Source organism: Hyperolius riggenbachi, chromosome 9, assembly GCF_040937935.1.
Source record: "Hyperolius riggenbachi isolate aHypRig1 chromosome 9, aHypRig1.pri, whole genome shotgun sequence".
Taxonomy (NCBI): Eukaryota; Metazoa; Chordata; class Amphibia; order Anura; family Hyperoliidae; genus Hyperolius; species Hyperolius riggenbachi.
This window is the reverse complement of record NC_090654.1, coordinates 39,642,489-39,662,904: the sequence shown is the minus strand read 5'-3', so window position 1 is coordinate 39,662,904 and position 20,416 is coordinate 39,642,489. Positions and strand designations below refer to the sequence as shown.

Genomic DNA, 20,416 nt, shown 5'->3' with positions numbered 1-20,416 from the left:
TGCCTTGAAATGGCCTGTTTCTGGTTTCTGCCAGATCTAAAATAATGTCTTGGCCTGTGGCTTTATTATGACCTTATATGGATGATGATCTAGTGCGTTCTGTAGTAGCTTTTGTTTGGGTCTTTGCAGGGTGTCTGAATCTCTTTGGTGTATATTGGGTTGTCTGAAAGATGTTATGATAATGGCTGGGTAGCTCTTGAGGAAAGGTCAGTCTAATTTAGCACATCTTGATGGAGTGACAGGAAAATGTGAAGCTGGCAGTAGCATTCTAACTCTGCCACACACTGGGATTTGCCTCCCCCAGTTTTTGAGATATGTGAGCACAATACATTACAGTGTGCTGCCGGGACACAGGGCTCTCTGTTAGCAGTACTTCCTCTAATTGACAAGCAATGGAGGAGACAGAAAAACTGCCTGTAAGGGCTGGTGCACACTACAAGAGCTTTTTAAACGCTAGAGATTTTAAAAGCTCTTGCTAATGCAATGCTACATTTACAAAATCACATTGCTCCAGTGTGCACACACACCTTGGATAACATTAGCAGGAGCTTTTAAAATCACAAAGCGCGCAGAAAAGCTCTTCTGGTGTGCACCAGCCCTCACATGCATGTGAGGGCTGATGCAGTTCAGACTAGGCATGTTTTGCTGAGGGGAGAGACATTGGGAAATCTGAGAATGACAGTCAGAAACTGGGGAAGTGCTCAGTGTGTTGGGGAAAATGTGAGCAGGCATGGAATATTTTACATGGACAAAAGAGAAGAGAATTGCCAAGCACGGGCCTGAATTTTTTTTTTTTTTTGTCTTAAGAGAAACTATGACTCCCATTCAGTTTTAATTTGTATATGGGTGACATGAGGATGTATTAGACCCCAGCAAGGGTTAGTGAACAAGGGGCACTGCCTTTGACATGGGAGACCAGAGTTTGAATCCTGGCTAGCGTCAGTACCTATTTAGTAAGTTCAAGGCAAGACTCCCTAACACTGCAGGGTGGCCTTGAGCGTGTCTCTTGGCTGCTGCTCTTGAGCGATTTCAGTCGGACAGGAGAAAAGCGCTATATAAATGTTCGGATTATTATTATTATTATTATTATTATTATTATTATTATTATTATAGTGTTGCAAACTCCCACCTGCTAATAGTAGACCATTTTAACCACTTGAGGACCGTGGGCTTTACCCCCCTTAAGGACCAGACCCTTTTTTTCCATTCAGACCACTGCAGCTTTCACGGTTTATTGCTCGCTCATACAACCTATCACCTAAATGAATTTTGGCTCCTTTTCTTGTCACTAATAAAGCTTTCTTTTGGTGCTATTTGATTGCTGCTGCGATTTTTACTTTTTATTATATTCATCAAAAAAGACATGAATTTTGGCAAAAAAATGATTTTTTTTTAACTTTCTGTGCTGACATTTTTCAAATAAAGTAAAATTTCTGTATACATGCAGCACGAAAAATGTGGACAAGCATGTTTTTGATTAAAAAAAAAACATTCAGCCTATATTTATTGGATTGGGTAAAAGTTATAGCGTTTACAAACTATGGTGCAAAAAGTGAATTTTCCCATTTTCAAACATCTCTGACTTTTCTGACCCCCTGTCATGTTTCATGAGGGGCTAGAATTCCAGGATAGTATAAATACCCCCCAAATGACCCCATTTTGGAAAGAAGTCATCCCAAAGTATTCACTGAGAGGCATGGTGAGTTTATAGATTTTATTTTTTTGTCACAAGTTAGCGGAAAATGACACTTTGTGACATCAAAAAAAAAGTTTCCATTTCTGCTAACTTGCGGCAAAAAAAAAAATGAAATCTGCCACGGACTCACTATTCTCCTCTCTGAATACCTTGAAGTGTCTACTTTCCAAAATGGGGTAATTTGTGGGGTGTTTACTGTCCTTGCATTTTGGGGGGTGCCTAATTGTAAGCACCCCTGTAAAGCCTAAAGGTGCTCATTGGACTTTGGGCCCCTTAGCGCAGTTAGGCTGCAAAAAAGTGCCACACATGTGGTATTGTCATACTCAGGAGAAGTAGTATGTGTTTTGGGGTGTATTTTTACACATACCCATGCTGGGTGGGAGAAATATCTCTGTAAATGACAATTTTTGATTTTTGTTTTTACACACTATTGTCCATTTACAGAGATAAGCAGGGTGGCCTTTTAGATGACAGGTTGTATTGGGCCTGATCTGATGGATAGGAGTGCTAGGGGGGTGACAGGAGGTGATTGATGGGTGTCTCAGGGGAAAATAGATGCAATCAATGCACTGGGGAGGTGATCGGAAGTGGGTCTGAGGGGGATCTGAGGGTTTGGCCGAGTGATCAGGAGCCAACACTGGGCAAAGTAGGGCCTGATCTGATGGGTAGGTGTACTAGGGGGTGACGGGAGGTGATTGATGGGTGTCTCAAGGTGTGATTAGAAGGGGGAATAGATGCAAGCAATGCACTGGCGAGGTGATCAGGGCTTGGGGTCTGAGGGCGTTTTGAGGGTGTGGGCGGGTGATTGAGTGCCCTAGGGGCAGATAGGGGTCTAATCTGATGGGTAGCAGTGACAGGGGGTGATTGATGGGTAATTAGTGGGTGTTTAGGGTAGAGAACAGATGTAAACAATGCACTTGGGAGGTGATCTGACGTCGGATCTGCGGGCGATCTATTGGTGTGGGTGGATGATCAGATTTGCCCGCAAGGGGCAGGTTAGGGGCTGATGGGTGGCAGTGACAAGGGGTGATTGACAGGTGATCAGGGGGGATAGATGCATACAGTACACGGGGGGGGGGGGGGGGGGGGGGTCTGGGGAGAATTTGAGTGTTGGGTGGGAGATAAGGAGTCCCCAGGATGCAGTTAGAGACCTAATAAAAAAATAGCATTTACAGATAGTGACAGGGAGTGATTGATGGGTGATTAGGGGGGTGATTGGGTGCAAACAGGGATCTGGGGGGTGGGCGGGGGGGGGGGGGGTGTCTGAGGGGTGCTGTGGGCGATCAGGGGGTAGGGGGGGGGGGAAATCAGTGTGCTTGGGTGCAGACTAGGGTGGATCCAGCCTGCCCTTGTGGTCCCTCGGACACTGGGACCACCAGGGCAGGAGGCAGCCTGTATAATACACTTTGTATACATTACAAAGTGTATTATACACTTTGTATGCGGCGATCCGGGTGCTAGTAACCCACCGGCGCTTACGAACGGCCGGCGGGTTACAGCGCAAGGGGGGCAGAGCCAGTCCCCGGCGGAGGATCGCGTCACGCGATCGCTCCGCCCATGCCCGTACAAGGACCGCCGCCTCTTGTACATGCGGCGGTCCTTGCGGGATCCACTTTCCAGCCGCCCTTGTGCAGTGGGCGGTCGTTAAGTGATTAAAAAACTGAAACCAGGATTGAAGGATCTTTTGTTTCTTTGTTTTATGTGGGGAAGAAAATTGTAGGTTTCTCTTGCTGCTCCTCATTCCTGTCCCAGGGATCACCAGAACTCGCACTTAATCCACAGAGGTCTCAGGAACAGGAAGTGAGGAAAAATCTCTCAAATGAGCATGCAGATGGCAGGTACCAACGTTATAACTTTCATCCACTATGTCCATGGATAAGCTTGAACTGGACTTTAAAAGCTTTCCCACAGAGAGGGAAATTCTAACTTGTGAAAGTTGTATCAATGCTTGATCACCAAGTTAGATTGTGAGGACAGCCATAACATTTTAGATATCCCATTACAGAATGTAGGTGTGCTGCAAGAAATGAAGTATCCCAAGTCCATTTTAGTGTTCAAAAGAGTTTTTATTAAAAGCATACAATAAATGAACAACATATTGGTACATAGAAATGCACAGTTATGCTCATTCTAAGGGGAATGCATATAAAGCAATGTAAACATATCAGAAACAAAAAGGTAAAAAATGTTCAAGAACTTAACCCAATAGAAGGGGAATGCACGAAAACAAACGAAAGGAATATAACCAAGAAAAAGAAGTCCTGAGCAAAGGAAGAAATGATAAAGTGAGAGCTGGTACCACAATGGCGACATAGTTGTGGTGATGGATGAGAGAACGTTGGAAATCGGTACACTGAAAAGTGGTTAAATCAATCACCAAGAACAGTAGACATGTTCAGACCTTCTTTGTAGTCTATCCATGGCTGCCATACTTTCTCAAATTGAGGCAAAGTGTCGGTTACTCTAGCATTGATATGCTCATAGGTCATTTACCTATCTACACAGAATTCTATTCCATCATGTGACAAGCATGGCTACTTCCATTGGGACGCTATATTAACCCTGGCTGATGCCAAAATGGGCTGAGCTAGGTTGTGCTGGGCATGCTTTATACCATGAGGTCTAACACCGAGAAGGAACATCTTAAGATCCTTGGTGATCAATCTGTTTAATAATTCAGACAGCAAGCCTGCCACTCTTGTCCAGAGTGATGAGACTAACTGGCAGAACCACCAAACATGGATCATAGTGCCACTGACCGGGCAACCTCTAAAACCGCTAGAAGAAGCCAAAGGGAATATCGGTGAGAGACAGAGAGGAACTAAGTAGATGCAAGGAAGGAGTTGTAGCGACACCTCTATAGCCGTAGTTTGGTAACTACCTTTGAAGAGGGTTTCAAAAGATTTTACAGTTTTTCCAGGAGATGGCTTCTCCCACGTCCGCCTACCAGGCTCTCATGAATGCATATTTCAGTTTCAGGAGGCTGATTCTGAGTTGAATTTAAATAAGAAACCACGCCCTTCATCAGCGTATCATGTAGGCATACATTTTAGGTGTAGGAGCGAGTGAAGTAAATGACAAATTTGGCGGCACCGAAATAGCTCAAGATGGGGGTGTTTGTTACAAGTCAGCTCTTGATAGGTTGGAAATTTACCATTAGAGAGGAGTTTTATTTTAGCAATTTTCCACCAGGCCAGCGTCAATTAGTCAGACAGGGCCCCGTCCAGACAGTCCCACTCCATTCACCTGTCTTGCGCTGGTGATGCACCCGTCTGCAGCCTTCATAGACACCCGTCTGCAGCCTTCATAGACACCCGTCTGCAGCCTTCATAGACACCCGTCTGCAGCCTTCATAGACACCCGTCTGCAGCCTTCATAGACACCCGTCTGCAGCCTTCATAGACACCCGTCTGCAGCCTTCATAGACACCCGTCTGCAGCCTTCATAGACACCCGTCTGCAGCCTTCATAGACACCCGTCTGCAGCCTTCATAGACACCCGTCTGCAGCCTTCATAGACACCCGTCTGCAGCCTTCATAGACACCCGTCTGCAGCCTTCATAGACACCCGTCTGCAGCCTTCATAGACACCCGTCTGCAGCCTTCATAGACACCCGTCTGCAGCCTTCATAGACACCCGTCTGCAGCCTTCATAGACACCCGTCTGCTGCCTTCATAGACACCCGTCTGCTGCCTTCATAGACACTGACAGAGGAAAGGCCTGTCGCTGGGTGACTCGGTCTAAGTCAGACCTGTCAGTCACTGGCGACTGCGCGCTTCCTCCTCCTATTGTACACATCAGGCCAGTCTCTCTCTGGCAGCTGCATTTCGGTGATACTAGCCAGAGGCACTAAGTTATTTGAATGGCTGTCTCTGTCTCCATGGCTATGTCCCTGCCCTGCAAATCTGTAAGACTGGGGGGCCAGTAGGTACATATGTGCAGTGAGGATGTCCGAGGGTAAAGGTGGAGGGACTTTTAAAAGATAGGGTGCTTGAGCACCCAGAAACCCCCCTCATCCCCCTGCCCTCCTCTGCATGTGCCTGCTGCCCACTCAGTTGCATTATTTTTGTAAGCTTTTTTTTTTTTTTTTTTTTTTTATAAATGTTTCAGGAAAAACATATGTTCTATCTATAAGATAACTGTAATGATTTTTCAATGAGTTCTACTTCTCCTTTTTGTTTATAAAGCACTGACCTCTTCACAGCACTGAGTGTACATAGTCATGTGACTGACTGTTATCATGGAAGCTCACAATCTAATCCCTACCATAGTCATGTGTCCATTGTAGTTTAGGGCCAATATTTGGGGGAAGCCACTTAACTCATCTGTGTGGTTTTTTGAGATGTGGGAGGAAACCAGCATGCCCAGATGCAACTCACGCAAACACAGGGAGAACAAACAAGGCACGATCTACAATCGCCATGCAGATAGTGCCCTGGCTGGTATTTGAACTGAAAATCCAGCGCTGCAGGGTGAGAGTGCTATCCACTATGCTACTGTGCTGCCCATTATGCTGTATTCTTTCTGCTCTCTTGCAGCTTTCTAGCTTTGTGTTCTCAGCCACATTTAGTTTGAAAACTGATTTTCTTTCAACCATGGGGGATTAGAGAGGACCTACGTTTAGAAATCGAAATGGTTTTTACCATACTCGGGAGGCAGGACATAAACCGGTGTCCCTAGAAGAATGGACATGAACCTTAGATGATTTTAATACTAGTAATAGGAAACTTGTGTCTAGAATCCCTACTACCAGCACCTGGAAACACCGTGCTGCTCAAAGCTCTGTGTGTGTTTTTTTTTTGTTTGTTTTTTTTTGTGGAAAGGCTGCATCAAACTGAAATTGTTGTAAGCAATTGCATAGTTTACCTTTACCAGCCATTATAAACAAATCCAGGTCGATAAAGTAGACTCTTTTTTTTTTTGAGATTTTCTTTATTTATTAAATGGACATCAGATCAAAACTTAGGATCCATGTATACAGAAATGCAAAATGAACCCCCTCAAATCTTACTATACACATATTACGATATGAACACTTAAAGATAAACTCCAACCTAGAATTGAACTTTATCCCAATCAGTAGCTGATACCCCCTTTTACATGAGAAATATAATGCTTTTCACAAACAGACCATCAGGGGGCGCTGTATGACTGATTTTGTGCTGAAACCCCTCCTACAAGAAGCTCTGAGTACCGCGGTACTCTGGGCAAACTGCCACAATATAACAATGTTCACAGACAGGAATTAGCTGTTTACAGCTGTCTCTAACAGCCAAAACAGCTAGGAGCAGCTACATAACCTGCCCACAGTAAAAATGTCACCATGTGATACATGTCAGAATGTAAATCGGGCAGAGGAAAGATTTTACAATGAGCAAACGCTGACTAAATCATTTATACATAATTATGGTAAAAAATGAAGCACTTTTTTTTACTACATTATTTTCACTGAAGTTCCTCTTTAACAAATCTTGCTGGTAATCCACACACTGACGTGGAGTTCCCTTGAAGTGTTTTTCAAGAGAAAGTCCCTTTGCTAATTTCCTGCGCTGGGCCGGTGTTTTGCTAGCGCTTCATGAGGAATCCAGCAGTCAGAGAAAACTGAAAATGAGAAATTCAGTAGAAGATGAGATGCAAACAGGCCCAATTAGTGGTCATTGGTCTCAGGCCTTGCTTGGTGTCTTCCTTGGACCAGATTTTGGTTTTGTGACTTTTCACATTAGTGTGATTTTTGTGTAAGATTCAGAGTAGTAAAATAATTATGCTCAAATCTGAACAGTCTTTGCCTTGTCTCACCAATGACTTTGTAGCTGATTGTATAGATAGCGTTCTTCGTGACAGATCGTTAGATTACTGCATGTTTGTCCAGCATTTGAAGAGCGGTCTTAAAGTTCACCTGAACTCAGAATGTGCTCTCTGCTCTAAAAGACAAATAGCATAATTACCTTCAATCAAAAAAAAAGTCTTTGTTGCAGCGGATACAAATCCTAAAATAAATCTGCACTGTTTTTTTACTTCCTGATTCATGGAAGCGGACATTAACATCCTGTGCTTTCAAATGAGCTTATCTGCCATGGCAGTCATGTGACACAGGGGAGAGAGCAAATTACAACTTGCGAGTAGACGTAGAAATGAGGGGGAATTAAACAGTTTAAACTCTCTAAATACATACAAGGTGCATTTTTCTGTTTTCCTTCTGTCTAGTGCAAAAGTTCAGGTCCACTTTAATCAAGGCATTGGCTTAATTCTTCTCACCCAGCTTGACTATACCATAAGTTTAATTTTCTCTTTCTGAGATGCTACATTCAGAGAAGTTACATTAACACTTGTATCTGCATAATGCACACATCTTTCTGCATGTTTTCTTTGGACCCCATGCGCGTTTGTTTGTATGAAAAAATATGTTAGCAGTTTTGCACAGCAACACAATGTAAAAATTAAAACCTCTGCTCTGTCTGAAACGATGCTATTTTTTTTTTCCTGTGCTACGCAAATGAAAGAATTGATTCAAATTGGGAATCTGGCGGATCATGATTAAAAAAAATAAAATAAAATCGTACGTCTTCAAGCAAGGGGTAACCTGCCTAAAAATGTATCCTGTCATGTATACTTTACTGCTGTAAAATTGTATGAGATTAAAGGGGAACTGAAGTAAGAGGTATACGGAGGCTGCCATATGTATTTCCTTTTAATCAATACCAGTTGCCTGGCAGCCCTGCTGGTCTTTTTCTCTGCAGTAGTATCTGAATACACCAGAAACAAGCATGCAGCTAGTCTTGTCAGATTGGACTTTAAAGTCTGAAACACCTGATCTGCTGCATGCTTGTTCAGGGGCTATGGCTAATAGTATTAGAGGCAGAGGATCAGCAGGGCTGCCAGGCAACTGGTATTGATTAAAAGGAAATACATACTGCAGCCTCCGTATACCTCTTACTTCAGTTCCCCTTTAAAGAATGTGAAAGGGTCTTTCAGATGTATTTCTTGGTGTGTTAATTAGCTGGAAAGTATGGGTAATGGGTCTAGGCTGGTCATTTAATGAAAGAAACACATTCTCCAGATGACATTTCTGTTTCCTTCCCTTCATAAAAAGATCCCTGACCAATGCTTTGTTCACTATTACTAACGCTTGCAGCTTGGTAGCGAGGAAAAAGTTACCTCATCAAGTGTTTTTTTTTTTTTTCCTTTCATTTGTGATCTATAGAAAACCCCTAAGACTGTGTGGTGCTTCATTCATTTGTAAGTCACAGATAATGTTTCTCACCAAACTCCTTTAAAGGCACAGTTTGGTGGTATACACCAGACACAAGATATGGACACTCGAATCATACATGATTGATAAACATTTTATTCCAATTATATAGGCATCAATATAGAGTTGACTAAGATTACCATTGCTAGATCTGAAATGTTGCATTCAAGTTTGTTGTAAAATAATTGATCATGATATGTAATATTGGTCCAAAAAAATTAAGTGATTGAATATTGCATGGCCAGCTTCAGGTTTTGTGAATACTGTGAAGCTTTACAATACAAACTATTTTTTGTGTGTAAAACATTGTGAGCAATTTGTCTCCCCAGGCATTTTCTTGTTGACATTTTTCGCAATGCTTCTTGCCTGAAATAGCACAAACAAATACAGTGTATCTATTACTGAGCAAAGCAAGACTTAAAGAGGCACTACAGCGAAAAACTGTAACATTTAAAATATGTGCAAACATACAGGAGGAAAGTAATTTATGGCTCATTTTACTCTGGAAAAAATATACTTATTTGCATATGTTTGCACATATTTTCGCTGTAGTGCCCCTTTAAGGTTTGACTCCTGTATCCAGTGAAGAGTGTAATGATTGCCCTGTTGTACTTGCATTTACCTTTTGAATATCTGTGAATAAAAGATCACAGACTACAGGCTAAGGGTGGTTTCACAGTGGGACGTTAAAGTCCCACGTTACAGCAGCTAGTAACGCAGCCTAACTCACAGCACTGTAAAATCAATGTGCTGTTTCACAGTGCACACGTTGCGTTACATAGTAACGCAGCACGTTTAAACAAAGTGCTGCATGCTGTACGTTATACTGGGCTAAGCCACGTTAGACTATTTGCACATGCTCAGTAATGTTGGAGGAGGTCTCCTCTTCTCCTCCGTAGCCAGCCACATGGCTAATTAATATTCACTGCACTGAGGAGACTCGTGGTGGGACTGTAGTGTTGTCGGGATCATGAACGAATCGTTCATTTGATCCGGATCTTTTTTGTGAGTCTTATCATGCGGATCATCACAATGAAAGATTCGGTTCACAGTGGATGTCTGTCTGAAGGAAACGGGAACATACAGAATGTACAGTGCAGGGAAAGTCCTGTCCTGCTAATCATTTCGCCCAGTCTGCTTCCCTAGTAAAATGATTCAAATGATTCGGTTCAAAGATCCTGATCTTTTCAATGATCCGATTCAAATGATCCGAATCCTTAAAAAGATCCGGACTTCCTATCACTAACCTGGAGCGGCTGCTTTGAGAGCTGCACAACGCAGCTCAATCTGACGTCCAACTTCAACACCACCATGCGTTGCGTTAGGGGCACGTTATGCGACCATAACGTCCCCTAAAACGCAACGTCTTGGTGGGAAAGTCTCTTAATACTATGTTAAGGAAATCTATCTTACACCAAGGGTTTGGAGCTGGGTAGAGATATGTCCACTGTAAAGTGACACACACCACATGTAAAAGTACATCGTTCTAATGTAGAAAATATGATTGGCACCATGCTCGATATGAGCCTTAGGATTTATTCACTTGTATAATATTGGGATATGTCTGTCATGTTCCTGGATTGCACAATTTCTGCATTATGTAAGTTAAAGATAAAAATCTATGGTCCATACTTGTCTTGGTAGCTTCAGAAATGTTCCATATCTGAACACAAACAATAAGGTGGAATGCTGCTTAATACTTTTTATTTTAAAGAGAATCTGTACTCTAAAATTCTTACAATAAAAAGCATACCATTCTATTCATTATGTTCTCCTGGGCCCCTATTTGCTGTTTCTGCCACTCCCTGCTGCAATCCTGGCTTGTAATTGCCAGTTTTAGGCAGTGTTTACAAACAAAAAACATGGCTGCTAACCAGCATGTGATAGGCTGAGAAGCTCAGTCTGTGACTTGACTCATACAGAGCCTGGAGGGGGCATGTAGAGGGTGTGTATAACGTCTACCTATCACAGCAGAGCAGCACATTCCTGCCTGAGCTGACAAAGCTGACAAAGGAAAGATTAGATTATATAATAGAGAAAGTACAGCCACTGTGCAACTAGGAAAGGCTGCAGTAAGACAGACCACATTAGAACAGGTATAGGAACTTAAAGGATAGAAGAAATAAGGCTGAACATTTTGTTACAGAGTCTCTTTTTAAGATTCTTTATTGATACCAAGTGAGGATAATACAGAATGAGGCAATATCTCGGCAAGATACTACAGAACTAAACCTCTACACAAACTATATCAGGACCCGAGGCCAAGTGTGTTAATAAACATTGATCAATGCACAAACAGATGCTCAGCTATTGAGATCCTGGACCCTCAGGCCGCTACTTAATACTTTATTGCATACCATAATGGTTCTCTTTCTATTGGTATAGATCATTGCTTAAATATTTTCAATATTATGTATTGTTTCAGGTTGGAAAGGAAACTGTTCAGACCACCGATGATCAAATAATGAAGAGAGACATGCCACCTGCATTCATCAAGTGAGTGTTCATAGTCCTTTGTGCCATGGGGCATTCAGTGAGAGACTTGTACCTTTGTTTCTACTGTTAATTATGGTTTTACCATTGCCTTTTTTGCTACTATGCAATGCGGCTTACAGGACTGAAGTCTTATATTTTTTAGAGTAGAGCTGTAGTAACTAAATCCAATATCTATAGCCTGTAAATGTTCACACTGTATGACATTCAATATTAGAACACGCATTAGTGTTGGGGTGGGGTGTGCAGGCACTTTTACTTGAAAGTGTCTAAGCAGAGGAAATTAAAATTGCAGTAAGATGCCAATCAATGAGCTTATCTGATCGTTCGAAAACAATTGTTCAGGCACACCAACAGAGGGGAAAATGATGAGCAATCCGATAAAACCAAAATTCAGATTGACAAAACGTTCGGAATGGTTAATGGCACCTGATCCGATTGTAGGGCTGATTGTTCAGGAGATTGTACTGTTAATGGGCATCTTAACTCCTCTCGTCAATTCAGTGGCTGTCGCTCTCACCTCGCAGGGTGTCCAGACTCGGAATCGAATTGGAGACTTAGCACTATATTGAGTTGTAATGTTCTTTTCATGCTTGTGGTTTCTCTGGTCCTTTGACATTTGAACAACATTTTGGTGGAGCAATTGACCCTAGACAATTGCAGGATGTTATAACTGCTAACTGTGTAGGCTGACGTGGGTCACTCCTCGTGCACTCTTAGGTTCTGAGTCCTATAGAATGAGAGGCTTTTTTACCTCATCTAACCAGCCACACCTCCCAATCTGTTAATGTGACTGTTGTTCTCCTTGTACAGTGAGATAATTTTCTCGCCAGAGCAAAGGTAGCCAAAAAACTATAGCAAAGGTAGCCAAGGCCAGCTTTTATCCAGAGAAGATTACACACAGATAAACTAAGAAAGGTGTTTCTGAAAACATAAAAGCAATTGCCTAAGCTCTAAGCTTGATGGAGTTGCATTTCCAAAGAAACTGTACAATGACAGTCGGTGAACTTTGCCTTCTTAAAACATTATTATTTAGTATTTATATAGCACTGACATCTTCTGCAGCGCTGTACAGTGTATGTCTTGTCACAAACTGTCCCTCAGAGGGGCTCAAAATCTAGTCTCTACAACATACATACACTTAAATGCAGAGAAATCTTCTTTATTGTATATATGTTTTTGAATGGATGTCAAAATAAGTGAGTTCATGGATCTCATCTGTAATAAATATTTGTTGGTTGCTATTGGCAACAACACTACACCTTCGTTCAGCACCATATCACAGGAAGTGGGATAACTTGACACTCATCACAGCAAACAGCATAGGAGATTGAACTTCTTAGACGTCGTCAAAGATTCAAGAGTTTATTTGTAAAACAAATATACAGAGGTGTTCATCAACAATCTTATATCTTCGTTACGTTACCTCCCTCGTGATGAAGCAGACGGTCTGTAGAATCTTATGCGTTCCATGCAGACTTGATCTTACCCTAGTGAATAGACCAGGCGGCTTTCTCTTTTGTTACATCTATGCTAGTTGCACTTGGGCATATATACAGCATACAGTTACGTAAAGTTACTAGAAGGACGTCAGCAGAAGTAGAGAGCAGTGCCCTCGGGAGCCCATGCTGACTATTCTTATACTAACCTCTAAAGAGTTAAATGTGACATCTCGCAGGGATGATCTAGTACCCATCGCATGCAATTCGCCGATAATAGCATGTGATGGATGATCCTATCTGCGCCTGCTCCGATGGGACAAGCCAAATATGGCGTTTCCTCTTATTGCCCAGAAATGAGGGAAAATGTTCCCTGGCTATTGTTTACCTTTAGGAAATATGAAAACACTTGATGTTTACAGTAAAGATGCCTGGCAGTCTGCACATCGTGGACAGATAAGCACTCTGGCCTTGGGTGAGATACCGGACCCTGTTCCACAGTGCTTCTAGAAATGCTCCTTAAAGAGACTCTCTGCAAGTCAAGTCTTTTAACTAACCTCAGTTAAAGTAACTGAGGCCTAGGAATTCAAGCATATCATACTTAAATTCTAACATTAACTATATCTCTCGTTTTACTAATTCTTTCACAAATGATGAAAACCATATTGGGCAGATATAACGTAATGAAGAACAGAGGCGCCAACAGGATAAAATCAATTCTTAAAACCCTTAAAATTGCTTCCTCAGGCAATAAAAAAAATAGGAGTACACACAGTACAGTCTCAAGGTCACGATAAGCACCTCTGTGAGCCAATGAGGTAACAGGGATAATAAGAGTGTGATAAAAAAGAAAAATTGGAAAAAGCAGAAAAGCTAGAGAAAACAAAATTGAGGTCACATCAAAAAAAAAAAAAAAAAAAAAAATTAAAATTACAAATCATTTTTTCTACAGGGGAAGGAGAGAAGGAATAGGTATAGAGGAAGTAGAGGGAGGGGCGATTCCAAAAAGAAGATGGCTGAAGTTCCGATTTGAACCAAAAGAAATTAAAGATGGGATATTCAATCTCAGTGATAGAGAATTAGAATCAACTGAGGTGTTGCTCCTTAAAAAAGGTTTAAAATTTGTGCCTACAAATAAATTAAACACATTTGATGCGTTTATTGGCATCAAGAAATATGAGACAATTGTCTTAAGAAAAAAAAATTTTTTTTATAAAAATAAATAAATAAAAAAAACATAAATAAATAATGAAAATAAAAATGATGATGCTTTTGTACACACTAAATTACAAAATAAATCTTAATTTACTCCTACAAACGAAATGAGTGATTATATGAACACTTTTGAGACAATGGTCCTGAAGGACATTAGGAAATTAAAACCAAAGAATTTTTCTAATCTTACTGTACAAGAAAGGATGTCTATGAAGGCCCTACGAGAAGACCCCTCCATTACAATCAGGCCTGCAGGTAAGGGAGGGGGGGGGGGGGGGGGTAGTGGTTCAAAATACAGTAGATTATAAAAAAAGATGCAGAACGCCAACTACAAGATAAAAATACCTATTTGCCACTTAAAAGAAATCCATGTCTGGAATTTCAAAAAGAATTAGAAGTACTGATTAAATCAGGAGTTGAACAGGGTATTTTAAATGACAAAGAATCACAATATTTGATGCAAAAAGACCCCCGGCCTCCAATATATTATCATTTACCAAAAATGCATAAGCGAGTCAGAGATCCACCCGGGAGACCTATTATCTCCGGGATTGAATCCCTGACGGCTAATCTGTCCGAATATGTAGATGGGTTTTTACAGAAAGCAGTAGTCTAAACACCGTCCTATATCAGACAGGACACATTTTGGGAATTCTGGAAAAAGTACAGTGGGAAGAAGGTTATGTATTATGTGTGGCTGATGTAAGTTCTTTGTATACTATTAACCACTTCGCCATATCTGGACGGATATGCACTGCTGCTGCAGCCGTGTGGTGCGTGGGATCGGGCGCATGCCCGCGCGCGCTCCCGCTGCCCCCCCCCCCCCCCCCGATCAGTGAAAAGGAATATAATTCCCATTCACCGATCTAAGTCCCCATCAGAAATACCGACGCTTTCTCATCAGAGAGCGCGGTATTTCTGCCCATACAGAGCTTCCCCAGCCTCTTTGTCCTTCCTGGATGCGCGATCGTTCGCATCTAGGACTTTTTTGAATGTGGCCATCTCAAATAAAAAAAATTACAATTAGAAAATAAAAAAACTACATAAATAGTTACCTAAGGGTCTGAACTTTTTAAATATACATGTCAAGAGTATCCTATTACATTTTTTAAAATTATATTGAAAAAATGCACCTTTATTTCTAAATAAAATATCGGCGCCATAAATTGTGATAGGGACGTAATTTAAATGGTGTAATAAGCCGGACAAATGGGCACATAAAATGCATGGGTTTTAATTACTGTAGCATGTATTAATTTTAAACTATAATGGCCAAAAACTGAGAAATAATGAATTTTTTCCATTTCTATCTTAATCTTCCTGTTAAAATGCATTTACAGTAAAGTGGCTCTTAGCAAAATGTACTACCCAAAGAAAGCCTAATTAGTGGCGGAAAAAACAAGATATAGATCAATTAATTGTGATAAGTAGCGATAAACTTATTGGCGAATTAATGGGAGGTGAACATTGCTCGGATGCATAAGATTTTCGAAGCTGTAGGCTGAAGTGGTTAAAGACCACACTAAGGGTGTAGAAGCTGTAAGATTTTTTTTTTCTCAATGAATTGTCAGATATCCCTAATGAGCAGATTAAGTTTATAGAAAATGCCATTATGTTTATATTATCTCATAATTGTATTTCTTATACTATCTACAGAGTGTGGGGACGGCGATGGGGACGAGGTTTGCTTCGGGGTTCACACATTTGTATATGGCCTACTGGCAATGGTTTATCCTTGGTGGCCAGGGGGGCCCTGGTGCGGACCTCGTCCTCTGGAAGCGTTTTATAGATGACGCATTTTTTATATGGATGGGAGGGGAAGAGAAATTGCAAACCTTTTTAGGCTGACTTAACATTAAGAATGAGTATAATTTGAAATTCACAAGTGAGTATAGTAGCACATCGGTTCATTTTCTAGACCTCACTATATTCAGGGGGGTAAAATTAAGACTAAGGCGTTTTTTAAAAAAGTTGATACAAATAGCTTTATCTATTTAGATGTCATATGTTAAAATGGCTCACTAACATTTCAAAGAGCCAATTTATGCGCATTAGGCGAAACTGTACAGAGATTGAAGATTTTGAGGAACAATAAGTGGTGTTGAAGGACAGATTTGTTGAAAAGAAATATGATTATTGAAAGATTGGAACAAACTATAAATGAGGTGAGAGAATACACTCAAGAAGATCTGTTAACAACTAAAGCTAAAAACGATGCATTCCCGATGCCTAGTATTAAAATGCAATATAACCACCAATCAAGAGATATAAAAAAAAAATATAGAAAAACATTGGGAGATCTTACAAAAAGATAAAACCCTCAATGGGATTTCAATGGAAAAACTGAGATTAATTTTCAATAGAGCTAATAACATCAAAATTAGAATTGCACCAACTGTAAACAAGCCAAAAAGAGTTAAAGAGGTTCTTTCGCGAAAAAAGTAGGCAGTTAAAAAATGTGACAGATGACAGGTTTTGGGCCAGTCCATCTTTTTAAGGGGGATTCTCAGGGCTTTCTTTGTTTTCAACAGCATTTCCTGAACAGCAGTTTAACTGCCAAAATAGCAAGATACCAGCCGGCCTCCCTAATCACTTGCACACTATTATGTCAGTTAGATTTTGCAACTGTTGTTCAGGAAATGCTGTTGAAAACAAAGAAAGCCCTGAGAATCCCCCTTGAAAAGATGGACTGTCCCAAAACCTGTCATCTGTCACATTTTTTAACTGCCTACTTTTTTCGCGAAATAACCCCTTTAAGAAGAAGAGAGGCTCCTTTAGGAGGTGTAGCTTCTGTGTCCCTTGTAAAAACACAAAATACTGTGCACCGATAAAGGTCGCCAACAACCCATGAACAATTTGATGTGATGGGTGATTTGAATTGTAACAGCACTGGGGTGGTATATATTATTGAATGTGGCTGCAATAAGCTGTAGAGGAGGGAACTTTATTGACAAGATGTCCCGCAAGGAAACCAAGTGGATATACACGCTAAACAGTCTGGCTCCATTGGGTCTCAACTCCGATGTTGAAATTTTCGTTTTTTAAATGTATTTTTATGTTTAAAATGAGAACAGGAGAATATGGAGAAATGTGGATGGAGTAAGGGAGCATAAGAGGGAGCACAGCCATTGGAAACATGCCCTGAAGAAGGTAGGCGGTTCGTACCGAAACGCGTTAGCTATTGGCTCCAAGTGTGGTAATGTCACCCCCTGGACTCCGTGCCCACGCTAACTCGGAAGTCCGTGTGCGGTTCCCTTGGACACCGGCAGTACGATGTAGCAACGAGTCACCGGCCGGGACTCGAGACTGCCTAAGACTATCCAAAGATCCAAGGCTCGGGACCTCCTCCGCCATCTCCAGGATACGTGAGTTTGACTGGCTGGCTATGTGAGCTGTGGATGCAGCAGAAGTTACGGATTATACTCATATGTACTGAAACTATGGAGACATTTACTGCATTTACAGAAGGGTGCAGCACAAGTAATGAACTATAGTAGTTGCAACTATAATACGGAGACATTTTTGGAGACGTGAATGTCCCTTTTTAAAATGGCACCAGAAGACAGTGCAGGTACTAGATAGTGCACTATCTGGACTACAATTTTAATTGAGGGAACATTTTTTCTATCTAAATCTGTTCACACAAGGAACTGGCAGCAGTAGATTGGCCAGTTAGTCCTAGGATTTTTGCTACGTCTGGGCAGGCTACTGGACAGATCAAGTTGTCTGCAATATTCGTGAATGTGGATAGGTTCATCTTTTAATAAAGTGTTGTATTAATTTTATACAAAGGCGCATGGGTATTATCAATTACAGTAGTGGATACTCTATTTACTTTGTGCAGCCAATTACAATCTAATATACAAGCGCTACAACTTTAATATTTATGAAGTGAATCAGACCTTAATTTCTAGACTTGTACTCGAGTATATACAGTAAGTACATTACAGGTATTCTTCTGTACCCCAGTTTATTACATACCGTGTTTGAGTTGCAGTTAGTTGGTTTGAGCAGACTTGGTTCATACATAAATCTGTACATTTCTGGTCCTGTCAGTTTTGCATTTGTTTTCCCATCGAAAACTAAACAACACTGACTGGAGTAGAACTAAACTGTACACTTTTTATGTGTGAACCCAGCCTTTGAATGTGACAACTTTGGGGTCTCTCGTTTAATTGTGGGGTCACATTTGATGCATGTGCTTACTTTGACTTTATTTTTACATATCCTAACAATTTTCCCTGTTTTGCCCCAGAGTAGAAAATGCTTGTGCCAAGCTTGTCCAGGCTGCTCAGATGCTCCACGCGGATCCATACTCAGTGCCAGCTCGTGATTATCTTATTGATGGCTCCCGAGGAATCCTTTCCGGCACATCAGACCTGCTCCTGACATTTGATGAAGCAGAGGTAGGTAGTTACTTTCCAGTGCTGCATGGCATGTAAAGTACTATCAATTTTCTACTTGCCTGGTATCCAATGTCATAGATTCACAAAATAGCCCATAGTGGCGAGAGGATAAACCTTTAACACTGGATCACCCGTGTTTCTGACAGTATTGTCAGATCTGACAAGGTTAGCTGCATGTTTGTTTCTGCTGGTGTTCAGACACCACTGCAGCCAAATAGACCAGCAGGGCTGGTAGGTGACTGGTATTGTTAAAAAGGAAATAAATATGGCAGCCTGCATATCGCTCTTGCCTTGGGTTCACTTTAAAAGTTTTCCTGGCAAACTTTGTTTACACTGGTGGTAGAAATTTTGCTACTATTAACCAATTTTAACAATGGTTATTATTATTATTATTTAGTATTTATCTAGCGGTGACCTCTTCCACAGCACTGTACAGAGTATATTGTCTTGTCACTAACTGTCCCTCAGAGGGGATCACAATCTAATCCCTACATACTATGTATGTATCCTGTAGTGTATGAATCCTAGTCTAGGGCCAATTTAGGGGAAGCCAGTTAGCTTATCTATGTGTTTTTGGGATGTGGGATTCAAACCGGGGACGCCACCGTGCTTCCCGGTCATATAGATTACTATTGAAAGCAGTAAACTGATTACTGTGCATGGGTCACACAGCAGGAATACCAAGCACAATCATCCCATGTTGTTAACTACCTTGTGTAAAAATAGGCTTAGTGCCTTAGTCCCTATAAAAGTGCTATACATAGCTGGCTCACACAATGGGCTAATGGTTTGTCTATTGCAGTAGTGTTATCTATCACTGTCCGCCCTTGATGAATCCTCCCCTTTTCCTATGCTGAAATTCATGGGTCTTATGTTGTGACAGTTTTTTGTTTGTTTTTGTTTTTTTACATTGTACAGGAATAGATGTTGTTTTTAAAATTAAATTACCTTTGTCTGCCCTTAAGGTTAGGAAAATAATCAGAGTATGCAGAGGTATCCTCGAGTATCTAGCTGTGGCAGAAGTAGTTGAAAGTATGGAAGATCTGGTGACGTACACTAAGAATTTGGGACCAGGTTTGTGATCCTCACACTGATTACTCTGCTTTTACAACTGTATAATGAAAAACTTAAACTGAAAATTGTCAATGCACATATTAACCATAGTTTGTTTTAGTGCCAGGTATGGACTAAGGAGGAATTGTTGGTGTGTAAGTATTGTGAATCGTATTGAAGGATCTGGAAGTGAGTGATGGATTGAAGGGAAGAGCCATTGCTGGTTTGATAGAATAGATAATATGAGAAAACATCTCTTGTAAGAAGTTTGAAGTAGGAATGATGCAGGATTATGCAAATTATGTATGTAAATGCATGCAGCATGAAAGAAGACCTATCAAATTAAACCTTAGTGGGAATTCGCTTTGTCTATTTCTGCATACATTTACATAAAGTATTTACCGTTTATACTCGCAAGCAAGCCGAATTTTTGACCCCCCAAAAGTGGGCCAAAAGTTGGGGGGTCGGCTTGCTTGCGAGTCATGGGTGGATAGGTGCTGTCCCTCCCCGCTCCCCCCGCGGCCGCCGCCGCTGCTATTACCTTAGGCGGCGCCGCTTCCTCTATCCCCGTCCTCCTCCGGTAACTCATTCACAGCAGCGCGCCCCCCGCTGCTGTGATGACGCAGGAAACCATAGAGAGCGGTTCCCATAGTAACGGCATCGCCGCTACAGGAAGCCGCTCTCTATGGTTTCCTCGTCATCACAGCAGCGAGAGGCGTGCTGCTGTGAATCAGTTACCGGAGGAGTACGGGGATAGAGAAAGCGGCGCCGCCTAAGGTAATAGCAGCGGCGGCCGCGGGGGAGCGGGGAGGGACAGCACCTACCTACCCACCCATACTGGGGCACTATGCTAGCTATATGGGGC

At 41.5% G+C, this 20,416-nt stretch overlaps 1 protein-coding gene across 1 annotated transcript in view; it reads left to right on the top strand.

Annotated features, from left to right (window-relative positions):
* Positions 1-20,416, top strand: part of VCL (vinculin) — a 127,906-nt gene that overhangs the window by 58,542 nt on the left and 48,948 nt on the right. The window contains exons 2-4 of the mRNA XM_068254812.1: positions 11,371-11,441; positions 18,348-18,498; positions 19,464-19,572. Of these exons, the coding sequence (XP_068110913.1) occupies positions 11,371-11,441; positions 18,348-18,498; positions 19,464-19,572 (331 nt within the window). The remainder of the gene's footprint in view (positions 1-11,370; positions 11,442-18,347; positions 18,499-19,463; positions 19,573-20,416) is intronic.